Source organism: Notechis scutatus, chromosome 3 (assembly GCF_049901735.1).
Source record: "Notechis scutatus isolate UNSWTSFEM ecotype Mainland chromosome 3, rNotScu1.2, whole genome shotgun sequence".
NCBI lineage: Eukaryota > Metazoa > Chordata > Lepidosauria > Squamata > Elapidae > Notechis > Notechis scutatus.
In genome coordinates, this window is record NC_142011.1 from 37696811 (window position 1) to 37710750 (window position 13940).

Below are 13940 nucleotides of genomic sequence, written 5' to 3' on the forward strand. Positions count from 1 at the left end.
AACTATTTTGAGTGTCTATGTTTTTACTGATCAATAAAATGGTATTGAGGTAGGGAAGGCATATATAAACTTTTTATCTCCTGGTCTAAATGTTGGCCTTCAAGCACCAAGCAATCATCAGGGTGCTATTAATTACCATAAGTAATACATGGAGAGTATAGAAAATACATTTTACCTCTTTCTTTACTGGAATAGGGGAGACATTTGGGAAACAGGTACAACTCTATTGAACCCATCTCCAACATTAATTCATCCTCCCTCTTAGAATATTTTATTGCTAAGTGCTCTGATTACTTACAGTTGAGCTTTAATCTGTGTCTTTTCATGCTTCTTATCTTTTTAGCTCAAAGTGGCCATGTCCCTTAAACTAAAGGATTCTGCCCAGGAAAAAAATTTGAAGTGATGGTGTTGGGCTTGCATACCTAACTGTAATTTCCATCTCTTTTCTGCCAACTAAAGTTATCAAGAATTTAAACTACTATATTTACCTAAAAGGAAGTCTAGTTTAACACGCAAGACAAGACCTTTCTGGAGGTACGATGACAAAACAGTCAATGTAACTTTTTTCTGTCCAATTGTTGATCCCACAGTGACAACATTCCCTAATTCTCACTTCATGCAAAAGGGAAACTAAATAAATTATTTAATATTTATTAATAAACAATATCCATGTAAGTCATGCAATATTCCAAACTCAAGATTGTTTTCTTGGATACAGTTCTTGAATTCATAATCAATATATTAAAAATAACTATATCTTTAGAATCGTTAATCAAATATAGTAAATCTTACATAAATCTTTTGTCTTCATTCAAATAAGAGTATTTAAGTCTATTTCAGTCAGGGATACTTCTAACAACTGTAAGTTTAGGTTCTCAAATATAAATTATTTGTGAATAAATATAATGTTATGTATATTAAGTAAATATGGATGTAAAACTTAGTTTATTTATCCATGCAATCTGCTTTAATAACTTATTTGCTGTTGCATGGATATGTTGTTGGTTCCTAATCTGATCTTCCTGCTTTAGCCACAGAAAAAAAAATGTTCTCACATAGTTCTGCATTTTTAATCTTCCACCATGAAGCTGAAATAATATATTTACCTCTTGCTTGGCAGATTCATCTTGAAAACAGGTGTGTTGGAGATAATAGGCACCCATGGCCTGGTTCTTCTCATCTGAGGAACACAGAAGTTGAATGGCTTTCTGGATAGTCATTGCTCCATAATCCACTTCATCATGACATATTCTGAATATAAAAAGAAGAAACATTCAAAACTGCCCTGATCTTCATGCAGGGTATTTTAAAAAGAAAAAGGAGTTGTGTGATTCTTTTGACTTCTCATCAGGCATGAGCTTAGTTTTCATGATCACAAATTGGTCAGGATTTAATTAAATATATGAAAGAAACTTTTGGAGAGGCTTGTTGAGTTGGGGACACTGCTATTTTACAGTTTCACCCCTTAGTACTGTTATATTAAGTATCCAAATTATCATTATGTTAAAAGTTATTCTTTTAACACAGAATTATTCTTAAATTAAAGCTTTATTTCCCAGATTTCTTGTTTGATATGTCAGCCTTTTTATATGCTACTCTTTTGTTTTCTGCTCTTTATTGATATATGCTCTCACTTCTGTTCTGTTGTCTGTGACTCACAATTGTATCATGATTACATAAAATCATAAAGATGGTTTCTTCCATTCTTTACAGACAGAAAAAATTTGCTGCTATACATGTGGCATTCAATCATATTCAATTAAAAAGTGCATAGCTGAGGAATCCAGTAAATCCCAGATTTTGGCATTGGTCTCTATGTCTGTGAAAAGATATTTGGGGATATATAACAATTGTAGAGTTTCATAGGATTTCCAATATTTGGGGTAGTCTGATGTGATATGTAATGCTTCTTCATATTAACAATTGCCAATAGGGAATGACTGAAGCAATGCCTGAAGTGGCTCTGAACTCTGTTGTTATTATTATTATTTTTTATTATTGAGCACTATTTGACACAACTCATAACAGTAATCACAATGCTTTAGCACATTCAAAGGCATGACTGATGAATGGGATGATTCCCGACAGGAAAAAGGCAAGGCTAAAGTTCAAGAGGCAGGGTAATCACAGTTCAGTATTAGAATCACATATTTCATGCAGAAACTGCTGGACTCATTATCTGGGTTCTGTATTCAGAGTTGGGCAAGACTTTGACTTGAGTAAATTTCGATTTTGATCAGTTATTCATTACTCCAGCCTTAAGCTGGTTGTGCCCTGTTCCATCTATTAGGCAAGTCTCTATAATAGAACCTCCAAATTTCAACTGACCTGGAAAATAAAACATATGGGGGAAAAAATCCTCCAGCTTCTCTTGGCTCTCAAGAATTAAACCATCAATCCCTGGGATGGGTGCACATCTCTAAATATTTATTTATTTATTTCAACAGAAAGTAATCTACAAAATGAAATTTCCATTCTGGCTGATTTCAAAAGTGACTCACTCACGGTGCCCTTTCTAAAACAATCACATTAATTCCATCCCATTCCCACTATGGTACAGGACCAAGCAGTCTCAGTTCTAGAAATGAAACAGCTCCCAAAGTGGAACTGGTTCTACTGGATGGAAGAGTCACCAGCCAGGCCTGTGCTTCAAGGCAAACAACTCCCCAATCTGGACCAGTTTCACAAGATGAACCACACCCAATTGGAAAGGGTGCTCCAAAGGAGCCACTCCTGAAAGATGTTTGGCAGAGGAAAGTGTTTCCCACACTGTAGTTTAAGAGACGAAAGCAACTCTGTTCTAATAGGAACCTGGATCTGTAACCATCATTTCTTAAGGAGAGGTTTGGGAAGCTGCTCGATTTCAAACTCTAGCATGCCACTTGCACTGCTGCATGTAGAATAGTCCTAATACATTTTATTACAACAGAACAGTTTGCATACCATCATCCACCTCATTTTCAGGAAGGTTTCTAATGCTGGCTCATATATACATGTCTCTACATATTCTAATTTAAAATACTTAGATGAAGCTGAATCTAGCATGCAATTACTTTACAGAACTGCTGCAGAACATATATGGGTGCATTAAATTAACCATATACATTTTGAAGCACACACTGTTTCTTCAGAAGCTGTTTCCAGCTGTCTCTAGAAGTATGTTCAAAAACAATCATACAGACCCCTAGAAACTGTCATATCAACCTGGAAAAAGACATAGCTGCTTTAATGATTCCATTTGTACATAAAACTATAGTAAACTCTATGTTCTGTTTCAGTGAGCATTCCACAAGACAAGCTGAGCCATATAGCCCACTATCCAATGTTCACGAGTAGTTAATATTCAGAATTGGTTCAACATTCTATGAATAAAGAAATTATTATTGGGTTTCTTTTTATTCCAATGATTGAGGTCTTTTAGATATAGGTTAAGTAAAAATAAAAAATTCCTACTATAATTTTTAGATCTTTATATGTAGTTTTTCATTGGAAGAACTCAATCACTGATTAGACATTGAATTGTGCCGCTAACCATACAACTATCAATGGTGTAGCAGGGAAATATATTAATGAACAACAGCAGTATTGATCTACTGTAAAATATGGATACCACTTATTTTGTTACTTAAGGATTCTTTATACATAACTGACAGCCACACCATGCAATTCTAATAAGGTTACTTCCTAATTAGTGTGTTTAAGATTGTAGTCTAAATGGCTTCCTACCTCAGGCAAATTCTATCAAAGTCATATGAAGTGTGCCAGAGTAAGGTTCTGATTGTTATTAATAATAATTATTTTCAAAGTGATGGAAACCAAAATGCTCCAACTGGGTTTTCATTATGCTGTTTAACTACTACCTATCTGTCTTTATACTTGCACATAATGTCCCACATCATGGGCAGCACAGAGAAAACATGCACAGAGACTTACCTGGAGCGACCTTGTCCGTAGATTGCATCAGGCTTGCTGGCTACAGGCTGGGCATAGACTGCATCTTGCTTGTTAGTAGAAGTGCAAGAGGGGGTGCGGATTGGAATTCTCTTATTTGGCCTTGTGAGGGTTGTAATTCCTTCCTGGTTGTTGCATGTATTGCTGTAGAGGCTGTGGCGATGTAGACTGGTCTTGTGATTCACCCGGCTTCCACTCTGATTTCTTCTTAGTGTGCCTCGTGGAGGGTCATTGTAGAGGTCTGGCTCACTCCGACTACTCTTCATGTTCTGCACAAAGCAGTAGTCACTGCCACCCTGTGTAGGACTGCAGATCTTGTTATAATGTTTGCTACCCCAACCGTCCATTTGGCTGTAGGAACTGTAGCGTTTGTTCTCAGCTGCATTTCTTTTGAGAGTTCCATTGTACATCTGATGGACATAGAAAGAAGGCAGAAGGGAAGGAAAACCAGCAAATGTCTTTGATTAATGTTATTCTTCAACTGATTGACAAAGACAAAGTGAAAAAACTGGGAGAGATTGGGTGCTGGACTTAATGAAAATAACATGTCCTTTGACTGAATCATGCTGAATAACGGGCACCAGTCAAAAACATGCTGCTCCCAGAAATGGCATCGAACTGAGAGTCAATATTTTCAAAATACAGTTCCATGCATGGATAGTCACTGCACTCAATAGAGCAGAGGTCCCCAACCCCTGGTCCATGGACCGGCAACAGTTTGTGGCATGCCAGAAAATGGGCCACACAAACAAGCAAAGCCCCATCCGTGGGATGCAGCAGCACACGAACACCCCCCCAGTCCACAGAAAAACTTCTCTCCATGGATCTGGTCCCTGGTGCCCAAAAGATTGGGGGCCACTGCAAGAGAAGTATAAATTGGCAAAGTTTTGTTGCATCTTTCAAACACTAGTTCTTGTCGTAATCTAGTCTGCTTGCTGTCTTCACCCCCCAAAACATGGCTTTCCGTGTTGGCAGAGACAGTCCTGCATAAGAATATATATTATTTCTTATAATCACCTCTAAGGATTGCCAATATTATTGTTGATATTACATAGTATTATCCATAGATTCACCCCCTCCTCTATTTTTATGTCAGTGTAATAGGAATGAGGATGTCCAAGATTAATTTGCTCAAAACAGTTTTCACCTTATTTTCCTATCACTGAAATCTAATGCAAACTTCCCAAAAACTTCAAATAAAATTCTGCATTTTACTTATATAGATATTTATCACAGGTTTTAGAAAACCTCAAAGAAACATGATACATGTGGCTTTTCATATGTTCTGTTGCCATTAAAGACTCATCAACCCTAACTAGTGGAGCAATTGTTGCAGGATTTAGTTCAGCAATATCCAGAAGGCCATATGCACAAGTATACAAGATCCTCTGCATATGATAATAATCAATAACTCTCTTCTGAGGGCAGGAAATTGTAAATCATCTTTTATGCATCCATTCTAGTCTCAACTTTATTCATTTATTTTACTATAATGTGATGCATATTTGAAGTTGCTAATTTTAAACAGAACATTCACCTACACAATCCAATCTAAACACTTGATTTACAAAGGAGGCATTTCCATTATGTTCAATGGCATATACTCACATTGTATATACATTACACTGCAACTTTAGCCTAGACAGTTGCAACTAACTATATCCTGACAATGATGCGTGAATGCAAGTACAATACCTGTTGCCATACATGACCATGTATTCTACCAGTATTTAATAGCATCTGCGGGGATTTCGTGGGATTCTTTATATCTTAGTTGTATCTGATCACACATTTCATGCTCCTTGCCTAGCAGTTCTGACAGATGTTTTCTAACACATCTGAAAGGTGCCAGGTAAGGAAGCTCGGATTTAAATCTACCCTTTGAAGAATGCTTTTGTTAATGAATGCCTAATTTGGTTATTCAAATTTTGGGAGGCATTTTGCAGGCAAAAATATACCCTTGCTGAAATAAAGAACTTTTTGACACCTGTCAGTTACTGGAAAGTATAGCCATCTATACTCCCCGCCTTCCCCAATTCAATGAGAAGTTCAGTTATAGTCTAACCTAACATTGAAAGAAGAACTATGTGAACTTGAGAGTTTATGATTAACTTTCGAAGTAGAGGTTTCAGGATACACTTCATATTTGTATAGACAAGGAATCTGACCCTGAATTTGAAGCACGCAAAAATATTAGCACCCCTCATACTTTGGAAAATCTTAGAAAGAAAAGTGGTTTGCCTTAATATACACATAAATCTTAAGTAACCCATTTTAAGGATCAAATATTTCTGGGGGGGGGGGAAACCCCCAATCTTCTTTGCAGCTAAATATGTCATATTGCAATACAGAATACCAAAAAGCCACACTTTTTCTTGAAAAAGAATAAGACCCAGAACTCTAAAAGGGATTTTGATGATGAGTTTCTTTTCACACAAACCAAGCTGTTTTTCCATCTCTCTACAAACTATACTTTCAGTGTTGCACCCCACCCAGTCTGTACTTGCACTGACTTGCCTCTTTTTTGTTGAACAAAAAAAAAATGCCTTTCCAAAACTCAAAACATGGCATTCACAATTCCCAAGACTTACTGGGAAAAAGAATATGTTAATATCTCATTTGTAATGAAAACTAGTTTCTCATTCCAAAATGCAATCTCTTCCCACAAACACAGAATAAGCTATGTGGATGCATACATATCTATGCACACCTTTTTTGTTTGTTCTCCTTCCAAATGCATGATGTGGGTACTTGCAAAAGAAAACAGAAGTCGCACACAAATAATATGTTTAGTCTTTAATGTGAACATAATAGCTAGCTTTTGTTTGCAGTTAATGCCCCAGGGACTAGACATCTCTGCCAAATTGCCATTTCTGACATCCCTCGTTACTGGAATAAAAACACATGTTAACTTATAAAATAAACTTAGCTGCCATTGCTTTCTAATATCTCTCAACCAACATATAGAACTTTTCTTCATGGCTTTATTCATCTGCATTCTTCTTGTTCTTGAGTCAGCAGAAAAGGATGCCAAGATTAATTGGACTGGGCTGACAACCAAACTGTAATTTGGCTCCCTAACAATGATGCTGCCTTTACAGGTTTTATATAGGATAAATTAAAGAAAGTCATTGATGGATTCCCTGGGTTTATTTCCCTTCCCACTAAGCATTACCTGCTGATGGGAAACCCAACATGAATTGGTCGCCTTAACATGTTCTACAGAGGGATGGGCTGAGTGTGGCAGCTGCCCTTGAGAAAGAGTATGGCCACCTCTCAAGTCCCCTGAAAAACAGCTCACCTACAGTAGTCCATGGCAGCAATCTATCCCCCTGGATGTTTCTGACATCAGCACCGGAGCAATATAAAACCCATGTATACAAAAAGGCCAGCCAACCAATCATATGCATGGGGAAGTAAATAAAAGAGAGTTTTCCAGGTACATTGTCAGAGTCTCTCTCTCGTTTCCCCTCCATGTTATGCACCCAAACTTACAGTTGAGCAGAGGAGCACTGAATGAACTAGAAAAGATTGATTGAAAGTAATCAATCATGGAAATGGCAATGCTGGAAATTAGTGACTGTGGCCGGCATCACTCAGAAGTCTCCAGTGGAGTATGAAAATGTCAACAGAAGATAAAATGGCACAAATATTATTATCCACCTAATAATAAGGATAGCAATAAGTATGGCCACACATAAAACTTTGCTGGTAAAAAAACAAACTATAATGAAAGTATTTAGAACATCCACAATACAGGGTGTTACAATCTGATTCTCTCAACTAATTTCCTGTACAGCACATCGCTAGTCCTCTTTTTTAATCATATATAAATCTATCTTTAAAAGAAAACACGTTTAGTATTATTTAGAAGAACTCTACACCTGCATGATGTCTGACCAACACCAGAGAAGCATTGCATAAGAGAATACCTTGACACACAGCATCTCTCTCCAACTAAGTCAAAATGACCATGGAGGACAGTGCAAAATGGCCAAAAGGGAGAGGCTATACCTGCAGCAACCTGAACTAGCTTATAAGACCTTGGCAAAACCCAGTCCTCATCAATACCAAGCATCAGCATGAAGGAAGTGCTGCCGTTCATGTCCATGACAAGACTTACATTGGGGGGAAAGAGAAAAATTGTGCATTATAAACTGGAACAACAAAGTGTTTGGTTGCTGGGTCATGAAGATGAGCCCTTAATAAAAAAAACAAACCCTGATTAAATATGATCAGGAACAACTGGAACAGCATATACACATTTTTCAAAATAATAGGAAGTTCAAGAAGTAGACTGCAGTGTTCCATTTCACCAAACAATGGACTCCTCTGTGTGAGAGATGGGCAGTTTTAAAATTAGATGATGATGATAGATAGATAGATAGATAGATAGATAGATAGATAGATAGATAGATAGATAGATAGACAGACAAGCTGAATAGATGGATGGATGGACAGATGGATGGACGGACAGACAGACAGACAGACAAGCTGAATGGATGTATGGATGTATGGATGTATGGATGTATGGATAGATGATAGATAGATAGATAGATAGATAGATAGATAGATAGATAGATAGATAGATAGATAGATAGATAGATAAGAGGGAAGCTATTCCCAGTAGTTCCCCCGTTGCAGCACAGTTTATGAAGAAAAGACTCATTAATGAAATTAGTGGAAGGGACACATCTCTCGCAGACACTGAACCAACATGTCTGATACCCAAGAAACTATATCAAGAAGCAATCTGGAATGTTGAATCCAAAATACTTTGTCTTTAAGGGCATTTTGAGGAGGTGGGGGAAGGGTGCAGAGGAGGACCAGAATCGGCTTCCTTTTCTGAAGTTGAATTCAATTGCTGATTTGTAAAATGATCAATTGATATGGATGCTATGATACATCTCTCTACTTTTTAAAAACTAGAATACAAGTATCTTCTTATAATAGAAATAACTTCTAGGCTAACTGGATTGGGCTTGTCAATTGAAAGGTGTGCTGGAAACATAATTCTGAAAAATGGGCATATTCAGCATTGCTGAATGGATGGTATTCATTTCATTGCTATAAAAAAAAACCAGACAAAGGAACCCTTTACTGCCCATTTTTTTTAAATTAAAACTTAAAATATACAATCTGAAACATAAATGCAACTTTTTATCACAGGGAGCATTTATCATAACCAGTTTTGAGATATTATTAGTTTAGTTATTTATTTGTTTTATTTATATATCATATTTGGAGGCTGCCCCTCTCACTCCCAGAGTGATTCTGAGCAGTGCATAATTAAAATGTAAACAACACCCCCTATAAATATTGTATAGAGGAGACAATTAAAACAGAAATAAAATAATTAAAGTTTAAAAAATGGTGCTAACCGACCCCATGATTGCGTGCTTCTCTACAAACACCAAGTGAGTTGGGTCTTCTAAAAGTCCAGCCAAGTGGGGGCCCACCTCATTTCTCGAGGTGGGATATTCCAAACGGCAAAGAATTAGTATAACATTAGTGTACATTCTTGGCAGTCCCCCAATTTCATTGGAATATTGAGTTCAGTAATATATTAATAATGTTAATGTAGTACATAGGTCTGAAAGTATCTTATGTACTTCATCTAAATAATCCAGGTCTACAATTTGCCACTTTCCCAATCAAATATAGTCCAGCACTTTTTTACATCATGAACTTCTCTTAACACCTAATTAAGTAATGATTACAGTGATTTTTCACAAGGCTAATATGATTCCAAAAGCAGTTATGAAACATAACAATGTGCAGCATGCAGCATTTTAATGTTGTTTTAATATGGTCACTCTGTACTTTTAGAAGCAGTTTGCTCTTATTCTCAACCCTGTGTAACTGAGAAAGTGAAGTGCCAACCATTCAGGTAACTCAGTAGATCATAAAATAAGATCACAACTGAAAACTGTGTGGTGTGTTTCTAGTTCTCTTTGGTAGGCCAGCAGCCTTTTCTCAGAAACATTTGATTTTTAAAAAAACTGACTGGTTTGTTTCTCCAACAACAGATGGTATGAAGGTTAAAACATTTGCACGAACACGTTGAGAAGGAGTGTCTAGCAGGCCTGAGGGAAAAACCAAGGTAATAAAATATGATGGCTTACCACCAGGATACAACACACACCCTTGATTGTGCTTGCCAAAAGAATTCACCCCAGTCTATAGCACACAAGTGGAACTTATACACTTGAAAAAAACAACAAAAATAAGACTAAATACCATGGTTCTATAAGATATACCTATGTTTTACATTTTTAACTGAATTGATACTTTTCTACGTCTGTTCTGGAAGGCATGGGGATAATTTAGCATACACCCATTTATTTGTGAGATTTGTGTTCTTTTCTTCCTGAATTGATTGAAAGGGCGATGGCTTGAAGGGACATTAAGTTAGTATTGTTCCCTCTTCTCTCTCGTTCTCTCTCTTTCATGCACTCACGGACTTACACCACACTTACATTAATACTCCAATTATTTTAGCACATTCTATTTCTAACTTTGATTGCCATACATCCTAGTTATGCAACTTCCCACAAAACCCAAAACCCTATTTTTGTTCAACTATTTACAATCAAAGCATATGCCGGACATCAAGTTTCATATACATTTCACCAGGAGACTAACAAATGATGTTTCATACTACAGTAAAGGCATCTCCTATTATATTTAGTCTACCACAGTTTTCACAGGCTCTTATCCTGACAGCTTAATTTTCTCTGACAGCTTAATTTTAGACAGACAGAATGGTTTCCTTTTTCATACCTGGAAGCTGTTCAGCTGCCTTTGAATCAAGGTTTTCCAGCCCTTGGAGGTGATGGGTAGTGTCCATATGTATAAGCATGAAAACTCTTTCTGAATCTAAATTCATTGATTGATTGAGTTGATTGGCCTTATAGTTTAATCAACTGTCCATGGGATTTTCATCCTCCTTTTAGTTTAGTATAAAATTCAAGCCAATATATCAAAGTCATAAAAGCTTCAGATAGCTTGTTGACTTTCCTGATTAGAATATCCATTGAGGGAAAATCCTAGATTATAATGTAGAGCACAGGTGTCAAACTCGCTGCGCCATGTTGCCATCACATGATGTTTCATGATGTTTTTCCCATTCACGGAGCTGGGATGGGAATGGCCTGCATGTGATGCATCTGGTCCATGGGCTGCCAGTTTGACACCCCTAATGTAGAGTATTTCTCAGAGCCATTCTAAGAAGGAGGAGGAGGAGGAGGAGGTTGACCTAATCGAATAAAGCTGTTGACTTCGAACCTCCGATAGAATTTTCCATTGCACCAAGAGAAGTATAGTAGCAAAGGGCTTGATTGGCAGGATGAGATGCTACACTGACCTCATCTGAGCATCTAATATCTAAGTTGTCTATCTAAGACAGCTACTATGCTCAGTTCAATGTTTTTTTTAATTAAAATGTCAGCTATATATTTATCTTTTTGTTTATCTTATATGTTTAACATAAGCTATAGCTTATGTTAAAAGGCTGACCAATTTTGATGTAGCCTTTAGTCATTTAATATTTTAACTGAGTAACTATGATTAACCAGGAAATAAAATCTTATGCATTCTAATTTCTTTGAAACAATATACCTGTGCTGTGTATCTTTTTTCCCTAAAATACTTTTAAATCTACTCATTCGCCCTGTTTAAAGAAACACAGAATTCAATATCTATTGTGTCTAGACATCCCCAGTTTCACCTTATTCTAAAATCCAGTTAGAAATGGATTATCAAGAAACACAAGGGGACTATTGTTGGTCTTCAAATTTCCCCAATTTACCACTCTACGATGCATTAGAACGATAATCATCAAGATTCTCAACCAGCAAGATAATTATAGATTTCAATAGTTAACACCTTGCTTACAAATGCTGACTGTATCTATATGCATTTAAAGAAAAGTATTGAATTGCAATGTTTTAAAGAGAAACTTATTTAAAAATATGACCCTTCTATTTTCTATAAAGTAGTACTTTAATTTAATCTATATTAAGGCCTTACAACCAGAAAATGCAAAAGCATATAATACACAGAGAGTTGTAGCAAATAAGACTGGTATTCTCTGATGACTGGAATATCATACAATATTATACAAAATCAAATTAATATTTTTCAATCAACAGAAAGCTATTGATTATGTTTTTGAACAAATTAACCATTCCATCTTCCAGTCCTTCTCAAGATGGCTTTAAATAAGCCTGAGAATGATTTGAGTTTCCTATTCGTGACCATATGACCAAAATAAACAAATAAATAAATAAGGAAACAAACAAACATAAAAAATTACCGTATGGCCCCAGTTATTGGTTCCTGTATGGGCTTTGGCATAGTAGCTACCACGGGCTGTTCCATAGTTATAGCCATCAGACAAACCATCATACATTGAACCTGCAAATACAGCAAGAATATTATAAATGAAAAAAGATGATTTTTTAAAATCTCTGATTTTGGTTTAGTATTTGATTCAGTTGCCCACTTTGTGCTAAAAAAGAATCAGTGAATATATGACATAAGTGAAATGTTACCATGTTGTATATATGGCTATGATATAAAAAAAACCTACATAAGAAACTATTGGCAAAGTTAATGGGACACATGCTATATGAAGCATAAATTTAAAGATGTGTATATTTCAAAGAGATGAACTGAATTCTGAAATTTTACCACATTTTAGCAGATTTTTTAATGAAATAATCATTTCTGATTTAGACAAATGATTCAGCTTGCCACGCAACATAGTTAACTTAAACTCATTATTCTTATGTTACTTAATTCTGAATATACTTAATTCTGAATAGACTGTCAAGTGGGATTTCCACTATTTATTTAAGTAGTGTTACGCCAGCCTGACCAATATGATAACCATGGGAGCCCCCCAAAGAAACTAATACCTTGGGAATAGCTATGCCTCCAAGGTCAGTATGGCCTAATTCTGCTGTTTTTCCCCCCGTTAGATGTTTTTAATCCTTTTATAAGTTACTTGGCAAGTGGGCAGTCTTAGAAATAGGAGAAACAACAAACAAACACCAAAGAATTTTATTACATTTAACTGTTTTATTAGATTCATATTAGCTATTGATCTTATACTAAGAAGCAGGTACAATCCAACAACATGAGTTCATATTGAAACAATATTGAATCTTGGTGAATTGCCTTCATCTGTTTACCACTACTCCTCACTACGAAGAAACTGTCTGAGGAATGGTCCCTAAATAAATAGAAAGCCATATTTTTCAAGTAATGAAAACATCTGTATTGATGTTGGGCAATATCAGAGGTCAACATTTTCAACAGCCTTTTAAATAGCATTTTAAAAGCAGCAAAATCATATCAGGTTTTGACAATCTTACTCATCAAATGTCATAATGAGATTGCTAAAATTTCATAATATTCAATATGCAAGCTATTTTAATTTATTGTTAGCATGCTTTTTTATTATTAACGTGGATGTTTCATAGATACCATTAAGATGTGCTGTTATGGGCTCATGAATAATGTATGGCCAACTTTTGTCCTCAAGAAGTTTTTCTGATCCTATGTGTAGGACAATCATTATTAATAATTATTAATAATCTTCATCATCATCCACTGCAAGATCAAGGCCTCTTTATTGATTGTTATGGATCATTATCTACAATTCTGCAGTTCAGATAGCTAAATAGATTTTTTTCCCCTCCCAGCTTAGGCTGAGTCAGAGTGACTGACCTAAAATCACCTATCTGGCTTCACTGCCTCAGTGAGTCAGTCCAGCACCTTAACCATTATACCCCATGACTGCCATGGAATATTATATATAGAAATATTAAATCAAAGTCTTAATTGCTTCAGCAATAAAGAGTAGAATTGAATAAATTCTTAATAGCTAATTACAGAGACAATGTCTCAAATCGTGAAAGTCTTTTGATTTCCAAAAATTTCACTAACAGTGTGCCTCAATGGGAGACACTGAAAATCTGAAT

The 13940-nt window shown here is 35.9% G+C and overlaps 1 protein-coding gene across 1 annotated transcript in view; it reads right to left on the minus strand.

Annotated features, from left to right (window-relative positions):
* The window catches only part of PKP1 (plakophilin 1), a 39847-nt gene that overhangs the window by 13800 nt on the left and 12107 nt on the right, over positions 1 to 13940 (minus strand). The window contains exons 2-4 of the mRNA XM_026680845.2: positions 12269 to 12369; positions 3934 to 4361; positions 1107 to 1251 (exon numbers count right to left, since the gene is read on the minus strand). Of these exons, the coding sequence (XP_026536630.1) occupies positions 1107 to 1251; positions 3934 to 4361; positions 12269 to 12369 (674 nt within the window). The remainder of the gene's footprint in view (positions 1 to 1106; positions 1252 to 3933; positions 4362 to 12268; positions 12370 to 13940) is intronic.